The 17,361-nt window shown below is 39.4% G+C and overlaps 1 protein-coding gene across 7 annotated transcripts in view; it reads left to right on the plus strand.

The window, feature by feature from the left end:
• Positions 1 to 17,361, plus strand: part of LOC134542659 (germinal-center associated nuclear protein) — a 147,017-nt gene that overhangs the window by 26,878 nt on the left and 102,778 nt on the right. For all 7 annotated transcript variants that reach the window (XM_063387079.1, XM_063387077.1, XM_063387078.1 and 4 more), the window contains exons 5-6: positions 2,490 to 2,695; positions 4,215 to 4,345. In XM_063387079.1, coding sequence (XP_063243149.1) covers positions 2,490 to 2,695; positions 4,215 to 4,345 — 337 coding nt within the window. The remainder of the gene's footprint in view (positions 1 to 2,489; positions 2,696 to 4,214; positions 4,346 to 17,361) is intronic.

A 17,361-nucleotide genomic window follows, 5' to 3' on the forward strand; every position in this document is an offset into this window, starting at 1 on the left:
GCTTTGGTGTCACAGCAAAGGAACCATCAACATGTGTGTGAAAACAGTGCACATCGCACAAGCACTGTTCACGCAGGCAGCGACCTGCTGTGCTCAAACAATAAACTTATGTATTTTTTTAAATGTCCTTGCACATGCCTAAAACCAATATTTATCTGACTTCTTTTAAGCTAAAAAATATTTACGTATAGGTATTCAAAATATAACAAGAAATTAGCTTTAGTGTACAAAAGACTAAATAAAAAAAATTGGTTGTCTGTAAAGTCGGTTTACGGACGATAGTTTAACGTGACAACATCATAACAAAACATTGATGAAATAATTGCATACTTTTATGAATAAAAATCAATCATTTTTATTGAATTATCACTATTTTGTACTAATATAAAGAAGGAGTGAAATGAAATCTACAATTTAATTGATAAATTTACTTTTATTTGCACTCATTAATTCAAATATGTTTATTACTTTAACGAAGAAATAGTTTTAACTATAACTTTTATACATGTTTGCTATTTAACTTCTTCCAATCTGTGTTATTCTGTTAAGGAAAGGACGATGATAGTAAAAGTAGGAAACGGATGGCAGTGTTTCAAGTTTAATGTGCCTCGAAAAAGTCAAATCGATGGTTGTTCCAATTGAGTGGAAGAAAGATAGATGCGGCGCAAGCGTACAATGAGCGTAACGGGAGTTATTTATTACACTGAGATTGAAATATTTATAATTAAGTAAACTTAATTAATAATAAACACTTTAAAATATGAAAACCAAAACATATTCGATTCTCCAACTCAATCGTAATAAACTGCACGCCACAGGGAAATCTCAGTTTTATAAACATTTCAGAAAACGAAACCATTTTTTCTCCAATAAATATCCAAGATGTTTTTTTTTGTAGGTATGTAATTGTTTTTAGTTTATAGTTTGCTATACGACGAAATTCGTAATTATAGTTTAAGCTCTCGAAATCTCGAAATTCTTTTAAAGTCACTGTGTTAATTATTTAATTTACATATCTTTCTTTGATACATCATGTTATAAATGCTTAAATAATAGTAGCCTAATTTTATTTTTCACTGCTAGTATTTTTGAGCTGTATTAAATTAATTTATAACTTTTGTGAATATTCGTAATACTGTTCGAATCCATGTACGTACAATGATTCCGGATTCGGGTAATTGTGGATTCGAACCGTACCCGAAAATATCGGGTACTCGCACATCCCTACTTTTAACCAAAAGTAGTTTCTCACTAGTAAAACTACACATTTCCAATCAGGCTATCGTTCACTCGCATGCCTTTGCAACGTACTATAATGTGGACTGCATTGCTCATCACAAACTATCAAGTCTCTTTAAGAGACTAATAAAACATACTTACAAAGGGAAAAAAAAATTTTAAAATTTTAATTTATGGTTAAAATTACCGGCAATTTGTGCAGGTACGTTAAAGTTACAAGTAAGATTTTTAGAGTCACAATATCTAATTATTAATGCTGACAAAAAAGAGAAAATGGTATTGAAAGTCACAAACAGAAAAAAATATGGATTTATATATGAAAAGCCTACGGTAGTTAATAGTTATTAGAGTCCCTTCACATTAGTCATTGTAGTAGTACAATAATTGTTATCGTTATGGAATATTGGAAAGTTGTAATTTAAACAAGAGTTACTGAAATTATTGATAAATCATTTTTCTTTTAGATATGTAATAGGAAACGTTGACGAAATCATGGGATAGAGTTGTTAAACCTGTAACATTTTGGTGATACATATGCTGATTCATTACTTAGATTGCACTCATGGCTTCTCCGACATACACAAAATTAATATTATAAATAAAACTAGTACTCCATACATGATTAAAAGAGAATGATATTCTGGTTGTACTCTTAAAAAATTATTATTAGTTTAGCTTATATAAAAAAATTAGTTGTCTGTAAAGTCGGTTTACGGACGATAGTTTAACGTGACGTCATAACAAAACATTGATGAAATGATTGCATACTTTTATGAATAAAATGGAATCATTTTTATTGAATTATCACTATTTTGTACTAATACAAAGAAGGAGTGAAATTAAATCTACAATTTAATTGATAAATTTACTTTTATTTGCACTCATTAATTCAAATATGTTTATTACTTTAACGAAGAGATTATTATAACTATAACTTTTATGCATGTTTGCTATTTAACTTCTTCCAATCTGTGTTATTCTGTTAAGGATAGGACGATGATAGGAAAAGTAGGAAACGGATGGCAGTGTTTCAAGTTTAATGTGCCTCGAAAAAGTCAAATCGATGGTTGTTCCAATTGAGTGGAAGAGAGCTAGATGCGGTGCAAGCGTACAATGAGCGTAACGGGACACATTGTAGTGGGACGATGTGCGTAATGTGACACCTTTTTGTGCGTGCAGCTGGCGTTCATCGATTTATTAGAAGTTGTCACGTCAAAAACCCTCTTGAGGAAGCACACACAATGACGCAGGTACGAGGAGCGGCCGGTGCCTCACAAGCGGCGGGCGGCGGGCGGGCGTCGCAGCCGCCCCGCCGAGGGGCCACGCCCCGGGCCCGGCCCCGGCCCCGGGGACCAGGCGGAGGTGGACGGCCTGCTGGCCCTCGCCGGCAAGCCGGCCCTCTCGCCCGAGGACCGCTACAAGACCCTGGAGGCTCGCGACCGCCTGCTGCGCAAGAGTGAGTGTGGGAACTTTCCTCTTTACACATGACTGTCTGTTTTTGTGGATTAAAATCACAAGTAAATTTTAATGCTTATTTTACATCTAAATTGTGCTCGGAAGCATTATGTTGCAGGTTTAATTTATAGTAACTCGGAAATCAATTGCATTAATTTGTTTCGGCTTTTATTTTCAAGTTCGGTATTCTGGATGTTTGTAACCTGGTTACACCACAGAGACATGGAGTATCACGGAGCCTGCATGGGTCAAGCGTAACACGTGGGGGAATGTCAAACACCTGTACTGCTGTTTCTTACTGGCTAAAGCAAAATGCAATAGAATGCAGCCTGTTTTTGTTCTCGTCTTATTAGCCAATTTTACACCTAGATGGAAAAAAAAACCTGTGCAAAGATTGTGGACGTGTTGTGTTTGGGTATCAACTAGTGATTAATCGAATCCCAATCTTCCCGAATTCAAATTTCAAATCCAAATCTCAAAGAGTGCCTGGAATTCACTCCTCGAATCAAAATTCAGGTATCAAGGGTTAGAAATTAAATAATAATAATAAAAAAATGCTTCATCGAAGCTCTTGTTGGTTGGTGAGGTTGTTAGCTACATTTGAAATGGGTAATTCCTAATGTGACCAAAATGTGCCTCGAAGTCATAAAATTCTTGCAAGAATCACAGAAAAGGTGGAACATGAAGCACGTTGACAGTATTTTAAATGAAGCTTACCTATACCAACATTACAAAACCAACCCATTTCAGAATATCACTGTACACCCACCCCTTGAAGTAAAGCCCTAATTGGTTCCAAGAAAACAAATCGCCAATCAAAAAAGTGCTAATCAAATATGTTTTGCCATTAGATTGTATGTTAATCAAAATAATTCATTTTCCATTCAGGTAAGTGTGCTTACTTAATACCATGTTAATGAAGACACTACTCTTGTTAAATTCAATTTACATTACTCATATATCTCTAAGTAAATTTGATGTACATTTAAACTTTTAAAACACATTTAAATAATTATGCCTATAGAGCTCAATTAAAAAAAATTGTCAATCACACTAACTCATCATACTTGTTATTTGTGCTCTAGAGGATTCAAAAATGTAATTTTGTTTTCTTCATACCTCACTCAGGGCAGCAATTTTGGAAGTTAATCAGGAGTAAGGTGTTGGTGTTAATCGCTTGTTTCTTATTAATACTCAGTATCTTATTTTCTGATTGATTAAAAGCTTAGATTTAATAGTTTTTATACGTACACCACTATATATCTAGTATTTTCACTTTTGTAATATAATGTAACTGAGTACTTCAGTCTGCTGCAGAGCTTACTAACAAAATATATTTATCGAAATTTGTTCAGTATTAATTCATTGACACCAAAATAAACAACTGGACAACAATTTAAAAAATTATACAATGCAAATTATGTAAATATCCATTTCTTATTTTCCCCCCCATAGATCCACACCAATGCTAGTAATCTTGTTCCCTGGGCGGTAGTGACTGCAGAGCCGTGTGTGTGCAGTGCACGGCAGAGGCGCGATGAAGAGGTCTCCGCTGCAGGGCACGTGTCCCGACATGTGCTCGGAGAAGGAGCGCTACCACAGGGAGATCACCAACCAGGTGGCTGTCTACGAGAGACTCTCGTCCTCCGAGGTACGCATCCGTGCACGTAGAGGGCACCGTGCCTCGGGACACCTCACAGTTCCTGGCAAACCTCGCATTCGTCATGCGTTGTGTTCCAACCCGGCACGCATGGTTCCCACCGTCGTGTGCGTGCCTGAGTTCGGCCGAGTGCTGCCCTGATGTGTCTTTTATTTAGATTTCATGACACTACACTTTTGTATTTTTTAATAGGTTAATATTTGTGCATTTGGTAACTTCAAGCATTATTTTATTTATTTGGGGCATTTTTTTATTTACACGGGTTGTTATTACTTAAACTAACCTGTGGCTGAAGCCGGACAGTGGTTACCAGCTGTACTCTACCCGTCCAGATGTGCGTTAGCAGCGAGGACTGATGTCACCATCTCTGCTTGCTGGAACCCACGCGTACCGCTCCGGTGCCCTGCACTGGAAGCCACATCGCTCTGATAGCGCGGGCTACCAGCTGTCGTGGGCCTGATCACAGCGCACCACTTCACATGGTGGTTGTCCTGAGGACCCGGTGCTGGGCTAAGACTAGATCCCTCCCTCTTCTCCCCTTGCCCTCGCACTTGGTGGTGGCCCAAGGTTATGCCAGTGCTTGACCATGTTAGCAACTAAAATAAGGTCCTTGCAGTTGGGGATTCTGCCACCAGGGAGCGCTATCACTCCTCTCTGGGCGTGACGACACCCATGTGGGAGCAATATTCGCACACCGATTACCAAGACCTGGCCCGCTCTCAGAATCGGGCACATTTAAGATGTTACTGCCCTTGTGTGGTTAAAGAAAGCTTTATATCAGTTTTGTTATAAAAGTCCTGAAAGCTGCTTTGAGTGGGAGAAGGACACTACAGTTTACTCAGAGGTACACAAGGGAGAAACATTAAGAAAAGGAACTTACTTCTCAATTAGGAAGAAGAAAATGGATCATATTTGAAAAAATAAATAAATAAAACGGATAGGTTGGCTTAAAGCTTACCCTTTTTATTGTTAATTATAATTTTTGTTATTTTCTTTTAATAGTTTTGTAATACCCCAAGTGTCTTAAAGAATAATTAAATAATAAGGTTAAAAGATTTGGAAGCTTTGATTACTGAGGCCCTCAATTAATAACTATAAAAGTCAACAACAGAGGCGACACTAGAAGTAAACAAAGAAAATTTAGGGACTCCCTACAAATACTTGGGAGTAAAAGGATCGTTATTATATATTAAATAAATAAAAACAACTGTTACGTCTATAGACTTCCTTATTTTATTAATCATTGTTCTTTTTTTTGATAGATTAAATTTTCCTTAGTAAAGACTGTTTTTCATTGATAAGTGATCTTATTTACATAACTCACAATTACACTTATTATATGATATTCCTTAACGTTATTTACGATAGGGCCGGCCCTTAATGTATAACAAAAATTAAAATATTTAAAAACAAGAATGATATTAACATTGGTAACTTTAAAGATTGTACATATAGTCCTTCCAAAACATAATATAAATTTCTTCTCCTCGAACTGCCTTTTACTGTCCGCTGTCTTAACTGGGTTACACTAATCTTGGGTTCGTGAATAGAAAGATAGAATTATGCGGGTATCACCCGGGGCTGTAGGTAGACGGTGATCAAGGTAGTAGGCCTAATGATGTTGGATTCTGCGCAGGAACCGACTCCAGAGGTTCTGGCAGAGGATTTTGGTTGCCCCAAACTTGGAACCCTGTCTGAAACAAAAGTCCAAATTCCAAAGAATTAGACCTGTTTCCAGACAGTATACTTAAATGGCGCAAAAGGCCAATAGAGGGAAATTAAAGGGGGGGGGGGGGGATGACGTCAAGACTTACCAAAACAGGGTGTTGGTCCTGGCGCTCAGGAGAGGGCGTCTCGTCTCCGCAAACTCGAACCACGATTCGCGGTAGCCACGGAAGTCATCATGATTAAATTTTAAAAAAAAATATAAAAAAATACTAAGTTTCTCTAGGTACTTTCAACTAAACTACTGACTGGTTAATAATTTTAGCTAGGGACTCCATCCCTTTAGTCTGAGAAGACTACATAATATACGATGTCGATGATTCGCAGAAGATCGCAGATACAAACGGTACCAGTCAGTCAGGAGGCGCGCACCGAAGTAAGTTCAGAGCGGGATCTCACCAGGATATCATAAGCGCGGGGTCTCTAGAGAATGGGAGGGGGGGTAGGCTCTGAGCCGAAAATTACCGAGCCCACCCGAAGGTGTCCGGCATAAAAAAAATTAGATCTTACTGGAGTGACTGCGCGACTGAGGCGCTATCTTTTGGTGGCGAGAGGAAGTACTAATAAATCGACTAGTGACCGACGAGAGAGTCAAGCTAGGGGGTTAATGGAGTAACCAGTGGTGCCACCTAGCGGCCTGAGACATAAGGAGGGGAGAGAGGTTGTCGTTACCTCCGCGCGAGCGCGGGTAGTGTCGGCGCTGCCGACGCCTCACAAATGGCATTAGTTACCACAGCCGTCGCTAGGTGTCGTTAAGGTGCAGAATCGTAACTGCGGCTGTCAAGCCTGAGATGGCCTTGACTTCGGTTAACGCACTCGAGCGGTCGTCGCTCCTAGCCACTTCTGAGAAGAGAGGGTGGGTGAGCAGGCGGGGGGTGGCTTCAAAAAACGCATGGTCTGTGGGACACAAGGCCCACGGGATCCTCCTGTCGTGTCTTGCTGCTAGTGAACCTTATACCGATTCGTGACAGAGTTAGCAGGGCTCAGCACTGCTTCACAAGCTGCTCTTAGCAAAAGGAGACCCGCGAAGAAATAACGTTACCGGCTCCGACGTGCCTGGAGGCGGGAGAAATATTAGCCAGAATGCTAGCCTAGCATGAGGCTGGGAAAGAAAATCAGCTCGCCTCTGAGAACAGAGGCTGAGGGCCTGGCCGTAAAGAAAATAAGATGAGAGAAAAAAATAATAATATTTCCAAAATATTTCAGATCACAAAATTTTAAATAAACGTGCCTAAATCCCTAATACACGGCACATACTCCCCCGCGTTAAAGCGGAGCTTAGGGGAAAGCAAAAACAAAAACCAAAAACTAGAGTAGGACGAGTTACCAGGTTCGCCTGTATCCTACTATTTACATGCTAACACACAAAAAAAATATTAAACACTCTTATGAACTAATGTGCACATTCTTAATGACTAACATGATTAAATTCATTATCTTAAATAAAATTAGGTATTAACTTAAGTGGCCACTTAAAGTAACACCTTATATTAAGTTTTCTTACAAACTAGTACCATGGATTTTTATTGTTACTTAATGTTACTACCTAGGTTTTGTATTCTTCAGTTAAACTTCTTATTGAGTCTTAAATATATATATTTCTGGCATGCCAAGGCTTAGAGAAAGTAATCGCTCCTATTTTAAATTCGGATGCGCTTTCTTAAGGTGGGAGATGTGCGCTCGTGTTACATACTCTCCGGAACTGGGGTCGGCTAGACTCACAGTCACTGGGGTTAGAAACCGTTGGATCTGTAATGGTCCAGTCCAGCGATACGATAACTTGGCCGATCGCTTATCGATGGCCTTACTCTGCGGGTGTGCTTTGCACATTACCGTGTCACCTACCCTGTATGGGTTAGGGGAGCGGTACTTATTGTACCTTCTCTGACTTGTTTGGTGAGCCAAATTTAAATTCCTACGCGCCTTTCTCCAAATCTCCGCGATGTCCTTGGGATCATCCGGCAGTAGGTCTTCGAGAGACCAAAGATTGGAAAGGGGTGTGTTGGGCTTATAAGTAAACATAATCTCAAATGGGGTGGATTTGTGTCCTTCATGTCGGGCATAATTAAATGCCATCTGTAACCACACCAAATTACTGTCCCATTTTTCCTGCGCATTCGCGTGGAACGCTATGAGCGCCGAACGAAGATTTCTATTAAATCTCTCCGCGTGCGAGGGTTTAGGGTAGTATGGCGATGTTGTCACATGCTGTATACCATGCGAGAAACACATGTTCTTGAAAGTTCTGGATGTAAACTGTGTTCCGTTGTCGGATACAATTATGTTCGGTAATCCTGAAGTTTTAAAAATATGATTTTGTAATGCACGCACAGTGGTGTCAGCTGTAGCCTTACGGAGTGGAATAAGCCAAACAAATTTCGAAAAGGCATCTATGGCCACAAGAAGCATAGAGTGTCCGGATTTGGATCGGGGAAATGGCCCTACAAAATCAATAAAAAGTTTTTGCATAGGTCTTTCGGCTACTTCTGAGGCAAGAAAACCGTACTGTGTATTTTGTGCAGGTTTACTTAGTGCACATAGCTTACATAACTTAACTCGCTGTGTAATGTCCCGGTGCATTCCTTCCCAAATAAAATGGCGTCGGATACCTTGAATGGTTTTATAAATACCTAAATGGGCACCGAGAGGTGAACTATGGTAATATGTGAAAATCATATCACGCAGATTTTGTGGAAGAACAATTTTAAAGTGCCTTGACTGTTGTGTACGTTTTTGTAGAAGACCTTTAGCTAACTTATAATATTTCGGAGCTGTACCAGTTTTAACTTGTTCAATTATTTTTGCCAAATATGGGTCGGCTTGTTGATGTGTTTGTATGTCCTGAAAAGCTAAGGGGAAATCGGTTAGGAGTGCCTGACACGAAATCTGAGGTTCCTCCTGAGATATTGTTTCGGAGGGGTTCTCGAACATTCGAGAAAGTGTGTCAGCCACAATGTTTTGAGTACCGCGAATATGTTGAATATTAAATTTGAGAGAAGAAATTTTGGTGATCCACCTTCCAAGTTTTCCTAATTGTTTAGGGTGAGCTAACAGCCAAGCGAGCGCCTGATTATCAGTTTCCAATAGAAATTCCCTATGTTCCAGAAACTGTCTGAATTTATCAATACCAAAAACTACTGCTAAACATTCCAATTCATACACCGAAGATGCTTTCCTTTCCTGAAAAGTTAATGTACGTGAGGCAAAGGCAATGGGTTGCCTGGCGCCATCTATTTCCTGAGACAATACCGCCCCTATAGCAACACTTGAGGTGTCTGTTTGTAAAATAAAGGGTTTACTAAAATCTGCCATGCGCAGAACAGGTGGATTCGCTATGGCTTCTTTCAAGAAATTAAATGCCTTGTCTTGTTCAGGACCCCAAATATATTGTGTATTTTTCTTACGTAATGCATTCAAAGGTGCCGCATGCTCGGCAAAATTTGGTATGTATTTGGCATAAAAGTTAGCCATGCCAATAAAACGAGCTATTCCCTTTGTGTCTTTAGGTGGTTTGAATTCCCTGATCGCCTGTGTTCGTTCTGGATCAATTGTAACACCTTTGTGTGATACCAAATGTCCAAGAAAAGATATTTCGGAAGCAGCAAATTTTACCTTTTTTGTATTTACAGTGAGGCCTGCCTTGCGCAGTCTTTCAAGGACAAGAGTCAGATGCTGGATGTGTTCCTCAAAACTTTCTGAATAAATTACAAGATCATCCAAATAATTGTAAACAAATTTAAATTTAAAATCTCCTACTACTTGTTCAAGAAGTCGTGTGAGTACTTGAGCACCTGTGGCCAAGCCAAAAGGTACCACATTATACTGGTAAAGATTCCAAGGTACGCAAAATGCGGTAATAGGTTTTGAGTCTTGCGTGAGTGGGATCTGATGGTACGCCGAATTGAGATCGAACACACTGAAATACCTGGCCTTACTAAACCAATGAAAGGCTGAGTTCAAATCTGGGAGGGGTGTTTGCGGTATTTTAATCTGTTTGTTCAGTTTTCGATAATCAGTGACGAAACGTTGTTCCGTGCCCTTGGGTACTATAAATGCAGGTGAACTGAAAGGAGAATTAGAAGGTTCTATTACCTTATTATCTAACATTTTCTGTACGTGTTTTCTCATAATTTCCATTTTAGGACCTAAAAGTTGATAAGGGTGACTTTTGACTGGCGTGGTATCAGTCAATTCAATTTGATATTCAATTAGGTTAGTTCGACCTAATTTCTTAGTTAGCACATCTGAAAATTCATTACACAAATCTCGAATAGCAACTTGTTTACTGGGCTCGAGATGATCCAGGGACAAAGAATTTCTCTCGTCAGTGTTGGTAGACACATTAGTAATTTGTCCTGACCTTTTATTTTCAGGTTCCACGAATGATATGACAAGATTTTTATTAAATTTAAATACAAAACTTCCTGCTTGTAGATCAATTAAAATACCTGTTTTAGCGATGAAGTCGGAGCCTAGAATAAGCTGCGTGGCTAAGTTTTCTGCCACAAGAAAAGGGAAATTCCAAGTGAATAATTCTATCCTGATTTTCACTATAGCCACTTTGGATATACTAATTGGTTCGTCCGCTGCAGTAAAACAGCGCACATCCGTGACTTCTGTTTTCAGAACCTGCTTGTTCTTCTGTAATTCCCTAAACAAATCGCCTGAAATAAAACTACGAGTAGCTCCTGTATCAATCAGACCAATAATTTGATTTTTGCCAAACATTGCTTTAGTGTATGGTAATACAGTTCGGACGTGACCGAAAATGTTGTGACACGTTTTCCTTTGTTAGTCAGGCTAACACATGTTTTGCAAATTCTTGTGAATTTCTCAGAATTTTCTTTATGATTAATTTGCTGTGTTATAATCTTCTGTTTGTGTTTTCTGTCTTTTTCTGTGTATTTCTTTCGTTTATTTTTCTTGTGTTTTTGTTTTCCTGTGTTATGCCTTTGTTGATTTTTGTTTTGTTGTTGTGATTCGTTAGTATGCACATTATGCACTGAAAAATTCCTCTCGGATGAAGTTTTAGGTGGACCAGGTAGAAATTTGCCTGGCCACCGCCTTACGCGTTTTTTGCCTTGTTGAAATTTGGTTTGAAATTTTTGTGGTTACATTGCTCAATGTAATGTCCTGTTTGCTTGCAATAATTACAGAAAGGTGTTTGTTGTTGTATGTTCTTGTTTGAATTATACTTATTATTTCTGTAGTAGTTTGTTTTCTGTTGTGGGTGGCTATTTTGTTGTTTCGTGTACGGAAAACTATTTGCAGTTTCTGCCTGAGAATCATGCTTATCCACGGACTTCGCTGACCTGTTTCTCTGAGTGTCTGCATATTCGTAACTCATGGCCTGTATACAGAGTTGATCTAGTTCTACAAAACTCCGTGGCCTAGCCTGGAAAACAGCGCGTGAGCGCTCTGCCTGATTTAGTCCGTCTACTATGCAACTAACTATTTCGCTCTCTGATACGCCCAATCTGAGAACCGCCGCGGCTTCTCTGATTGATGCTACATAGTGCGGCAATGCTTCATTACTTCGCTGTAGCCTGTTGTACCATTCCAAACGGTAATTTGTCAAAAGTCTGCCAGGTATAAAAAAATTCAAAATTTCTTCGTGGTATTTGTCAAAAGAGTAACTATTTTCTATTGCTTGACTCGTTCTTTCACTCAGTGGTGGTTGGGTGTAGGGAAAAACTATCTCCAACAACTGTTTGTCAGGAATGCCCCCTTTCTGTCTGATTTTAAGTAAGTGCCTTATGAATTCGATTAATTTATCTGGGTCAAGACCACTTGTTTCTGGAAAACCAACAAGTAATCTCTCGACTGGATGGGCAATTTTCCCATAACAGCTATACTCAGCCGCCCTTGGCGTAACTGGTAATGTTGTTTCTGGTTGATTCTGTGTTGATGGCGGAGGTGGGGGTGAAGGATGTGCAATTTGCGCGGTGGGGATGGTAGGGATCGGAGTTCCTTGCCCGGATGTCAATAAAGAATGAAACTGGGAATATGGATTAAAATATGGCTGGTTTGTGGCGAATGGGAAAAACAAATTTTGTTGTGTTAAAGGATGTGGATTTGCAGGCAAGTTACCGGAAAATGTGACACTGGTGATGGGAGCTGTAGAAGCATGCATGCCTGAGGGAATTTGAATGGTGGCTGCTGGGATGGGAGGGGTTGAAACCGTGATGAGTGATTGAGATGTTGATGTTGATGAAATGGGCGGAACCTGCCTTGTTTGACACAAAGATACTTGTGTGTCGGGTTGCCTTATTTCCTGAGGAAATTCCAGACTTTCACTCTCTACATTTCCTAGTGTTTCCATTCCTAGGTTTTCTGCCTGGGCATTGTTGGCCCGGAGGTCCTGTTGAGTTTCTAATTGGGCTGCCCTAGCTTTCAATTTAATTTGGAAGGCGTTTGTCTGTTGCAGACAACGATTTAGCTCTGTTCGATAAACACCATTGAGCACATCTGCGGAAAGTACCACAAGATTTTCCAGTCGTCTGGTGACATGCTCTAATCGCATAATGTGTCGCTTTACATTGGGCAAATTCTCTTCCACATCTGAATAACTTACGAAAGCAGCTATGTCGTAAAATTTGGAGCAAGCTATGTTGAATTCCTCGAGTAGTTCTAAATTTAGATTATGTACTGAGGTAGGTAACTTATCACGTACTGCGGCTCGAAGCCTTTTTCGCAGCTCTTGCGCATTTCCAGTAGTTGGTAAATTACGCAACTGCAACTCGTAACTTAATTCATCTACTAGTAATAGCTCCGGAGTAATCATCCTGTCCGGATTCATAGTATTACACAAAACCAAAACAATACCCTCTTAAAATTATCTCTTAAACTTTAAACTTAGGTATACACTTAAATCTAGCTTATGATTAAAACAATTGCTTTATTGCGTGGGAAGTATGTGCCTTCATATTTATTATTATTATTATTATTACTACTACGCGCGTCGGGAAACGAACAGTGTACTCGGGTGTAACAAGCTGTCAGGTTAGCTTGCACAACAGGGTACCTACAAGGAACGTCACGTCAGCCGGCAGGACTGACCTTGGCGCGAAGCGCCTTTAACTATGGGTGTGGGGGGGGGGGGGGAGGGAGTATCTTGTCCAGCGGACACGTCTCTGTTGATAAGCCACGCGCACGGCCCGAGTTGCGTGGGCGGGCAGCCAGCCAGCTGCTCACAGTGCGCGCTCAAATGTAAACACACAAAACTTATGATAATTTTAAGATTCAAGGGTCAATTTAGCTACTACGTGTATCAGCGGACAGTTCACAAATTACTTACTACAAAAAGATTCTAAGTGACAAAAAAAAATATAATTTTTTTTTTTTCAATTTTTTTTTAAATTTTAATTTTAGGTATGACCTTTCAAATTAGGTATGCCTATAGACGTAACCATGCTCTGCTACCATTTTGTAATACCCCAAGTGTCTTAAAGAATAATTAAATAATAAGGTTAAAAGATTTGGAAGCTTTGATTACTGAGGCCCTCAATTAATAACTATAAAAGTCAACAACAGAGGCGACACTAGAAGTAAACAAAGAAAATTTAGGGACTCCCTACAAATACTTGGGAGTAAAAGGATCGTTATTATATATTAAATAAATAAAAACAACTGTTACGTCTATAGACTTCCTTATTTTATTAATCATTGTTCTTTTTTTTGATAGATTAAATTTTCCTTAGTAAAGACTGTTTTTCATTGATAAGTGATCTTATTTACATAACTCACAATTACACTTATTATATGATATTCCTTAACGTTATTTACGATAGGGCCGGCCCTTAATGTATAACAAAAATTAAAATATTTAAAAACAAGAATGATATTAACATTGGTAACTTTAAAGATTGTACATATAGTCCTTCCAAAACATAATATAAATTTCTTCTCCTCGAACTGCCTTTTACTGTCCGCTGTCTTAACTGGGTTACACTAATCTTGGGTTCGTGAATAGAAAGATAGAATTATGCGGGTATCACCCGGGGCTGTAGGTAGACGGTGATCAAGGTAGTAGGCCTAATGATGTTGGATTCTGCGCAGGAACCGACTCCAGAGGTTCTGGCAGAGGATTTTGGTTGCCCCAAACTTGGAACCCTGTCTGAAACAAAAGTCCAAATTCCAAAGAATTAGACCTGTTTCCAGACAGTATACTTAAATGGCGCAAAAGGCCAATAGAGGGAAATTAAAGGGGGGGGGGGGGATGACGTCAAGACTTACCAAAACAGGGTGTTGGTCCTGGCGCTCAGGAGAGGGCGTCTCGTCTCCGCAAACTCGAACCACGATTCGCGGTAGCCACGGAAGTCATCATGATTAAATTTAAAAAAAAAATATAAAAAAATACTAAGTTTCTCTAGGTACTTTCAACTAAACTACTGACTGGTTAATAATTTTAGCTAGGGACTCCATCCCTTTAGTCTGAGAAGACTACATAATATACGATGTCGATGATTCGCAGAAGATCGCAGATACAAACGGTACCAGTCAGTCAGGAGGCGCGCACCGAAGTAAGTTCAGAGCGGGATCTCACCAGGATATCATAAGCGCGGGGTCTCTAGAGAATGGGAGGGGGGGTAGGCTCTGAGCCGAAAATTACCGAGCCCACCCGAAGGTGTCCGGCATAAAAAAAATTAGATCTTACTGGAGTGACTGCGCGACTGAGGCGCTATCTTTTGGTGGCGAGAGGAAGTACTAATAAATCGACTAGTGACCGACGAGAGAGTCAAGCTAGGGGGTTAATGGAGTAACCAGTGGTGCCACCTAGCGGCCTGAGACATAAGGAGGGGAGAGAGGTTGTCGTTACCTCCGCGCGAGCGCGGTAGTGTCGGCGCTGCCGACGCCTCACAAATGGCATTAGTTACCACAGCCGTCGCTAGGTGTCGTTAAGGTGCAGAATCGTAACTGCGGCTGTCAAGCCTGAGATGGCCTTGACTTCGGTTAACGCACTCGAGCGGTCGTCGCTCCTAGCCACTTCTGAGAAGAGAGGGTGGGTGAGCAGGCGGGGGGTGGCTTCAAAAAACGCATGGTCTGTGGGACACAAGGCCCACGGGATCCTCCTGTCGTGTCTTGCTGCTAGTGAACCTTATACCGATTCGTGACAGAGTTAGCAGGGCTCAGCACTGCTTCACAAGCTGCTCTTAGCAAAAGGAGACCCGCGAAGAAATAACGTTACCGGCTCCGACGTGCCTGGAGGCGGGAGAAATATTAGCCAGAATGCTAGCCTAGCATGAGGCTGGGAAAGAAAATCAGCTCGCCTCTGAGAACAGAGGCTGAGGGCCTGGCCGTAAAGAAAATAAGATGAGAGAAAAAAATAATAATATTTCCAAAATATTTCAGATCACAAAATTTTAAATAAACGTGCCTAAATCCCTAATACACGGCACAGTTTCAAGAATTACAAGAATACACAGATCAAAGTTAATTGGTGCCCCGGCCATCAAACTTATCAATTACAAACAGATTATTAATTTTACCTGGAATTTAAATCTGAAATTTTCCTTTCACATAAACAAGCTTTCACAAAAACTGACATAAATAATTTAACTAGCATTTGTTAGCCAAACCAGTATGGGACTTTGTATATTCTGATATAACAATATCTGATCGTTGACTGTTCACTGGCGGTGACTGGAAGCGGGAGAGACACGCAGAATTCATGTCCTTGTAAGAAGCCCGCATGTAAATTTAGTTGAATTTCGTGATGGGATATAGTCGGAGAAAAACCTGAGCTCTTGCACCATCTGTTGGACCCCACTGGAACCAAAAATAAAGGGATCCAGTGGTCAAGAATATAAATTAATGTGACAAGTCTGCCGGTAATTTACTCTTGTTTCGGTTTGCTAAACCTCACCAAGGTAAATTACGACGGAAGACTCCGGGATCTTATGTTCCATAGGATTGCTTTGTTGTTTTCAAATAAATAACAAGTAGAGAGGAAATATGCCGACTGGGAAAACTACCGAACAAAAGTTGATAACCTGTTAAGAATTTATATAAATAAGAAATTAAATAAAAAGGTTAGGTAATTGCAACATAAAATACATACTGATATCGGGTCAGCCATAACAAAACATATTTATTTAAACAAGATAATAAAAGAGTATTAGTTGAGTATTCGTACAGTCAAAACAATAATGGGGCCCCTTACACAATTATTACTTAGTTACATTACCAAATAATTACGTAAATTTAAGATACAGAAAGTATTAAAATATTATCATTAAAATACTACTCATTAATTAAATGTTGATTTCGATGCCAAAGGGGTAGTTGGATGAAATATTCGATGAAATTGCAAGAAGATACGCGTGGCCGAAACAGGTTAACTACCCATGCTGCATGCTTAGGATTTAGTCGTCGAAAACTTTCCTGGGATTTTGTTGGCGGCTCCCATCGCCGTAGAACCACGGGACAAGCCCTTGGGTGCCCAGAATATGGGCGAAGCTTATGGATCACGCCTCAGGCATGGGGCAGCGAGAGGTCGCCAACACCCGGACCGCTAAACAAGTTTTTAACAACAAAAAATAAAACTATCCCATAAATAATTATAAAACCATGATTCCCGGGGAAAAGGCAGTAAAACTCACCTAATGCGGTAGTAAATACACAACTTTCGACATGGATGTCGATGGATACTTGATGAGCACAAAAATTTTGAAGTCTACATCATGGCTGACAAAAACAGAAAGGAAAGTATTACCTTTTCCTTTTCAATAGGAAGATGACCATAGATATGACAAAACGTAGAGATGAGAAACTTAAAATGTTACACTTTCCTGCACTTAAGTGCAAAACTCAATAATTAATCTTAACCACAATATTAATATAAACAAAAGGAAAAATTAATTTATGATGTTTAAAGTCTTTTGAAGTCCATATGTTTTTCTTTTAAATCCACAAAGTTTAACAAAGACATAAATATATTTTAACAAAAAAATTATTTTTATACAAAAACAATTATTTCTTACAAATTGATACTTAAGATAATAATAATTTTATTATACTTCAAATAATCAAAATGTTAAAAACAATTAGGTATTGCAAAGCGATATAATAAAAAAAATGTAGCCTCCCAGTTTGCATTTTTAAACAACATATATAAGCAATAATGGGCGCATGCCCACACAACAAGTGCACAACGGCACACACTCCCCCCCTCAAAGCACACCACTCTCTTAAAAAAAGTTTCTTTTTTTTTTTATATGGCAATCTATAAAACTTAAATGCACGAGAATTATAAACATCACTATACGAGAGATATCAAAAGA

The sequence above is a fragment of the Bacillus rossius genome (genome assembly GCF_032445375.1).
Source record: "Bacillus rossius redtenbacheri isolate Brsri chromosome 9 unlocalized genomic scaffold, Brsri_v3 Brsri_v3_scf9_1, whole genome shotgun sequence".
In the NCBI taxonomy this organism is placed as follows: domain Eukaryota; kingdom Metazoa; phylum Arthropoda; class Insecta; order Phasmatodea; family Bacillidae; genus Bacillus; species Bacillus rossius.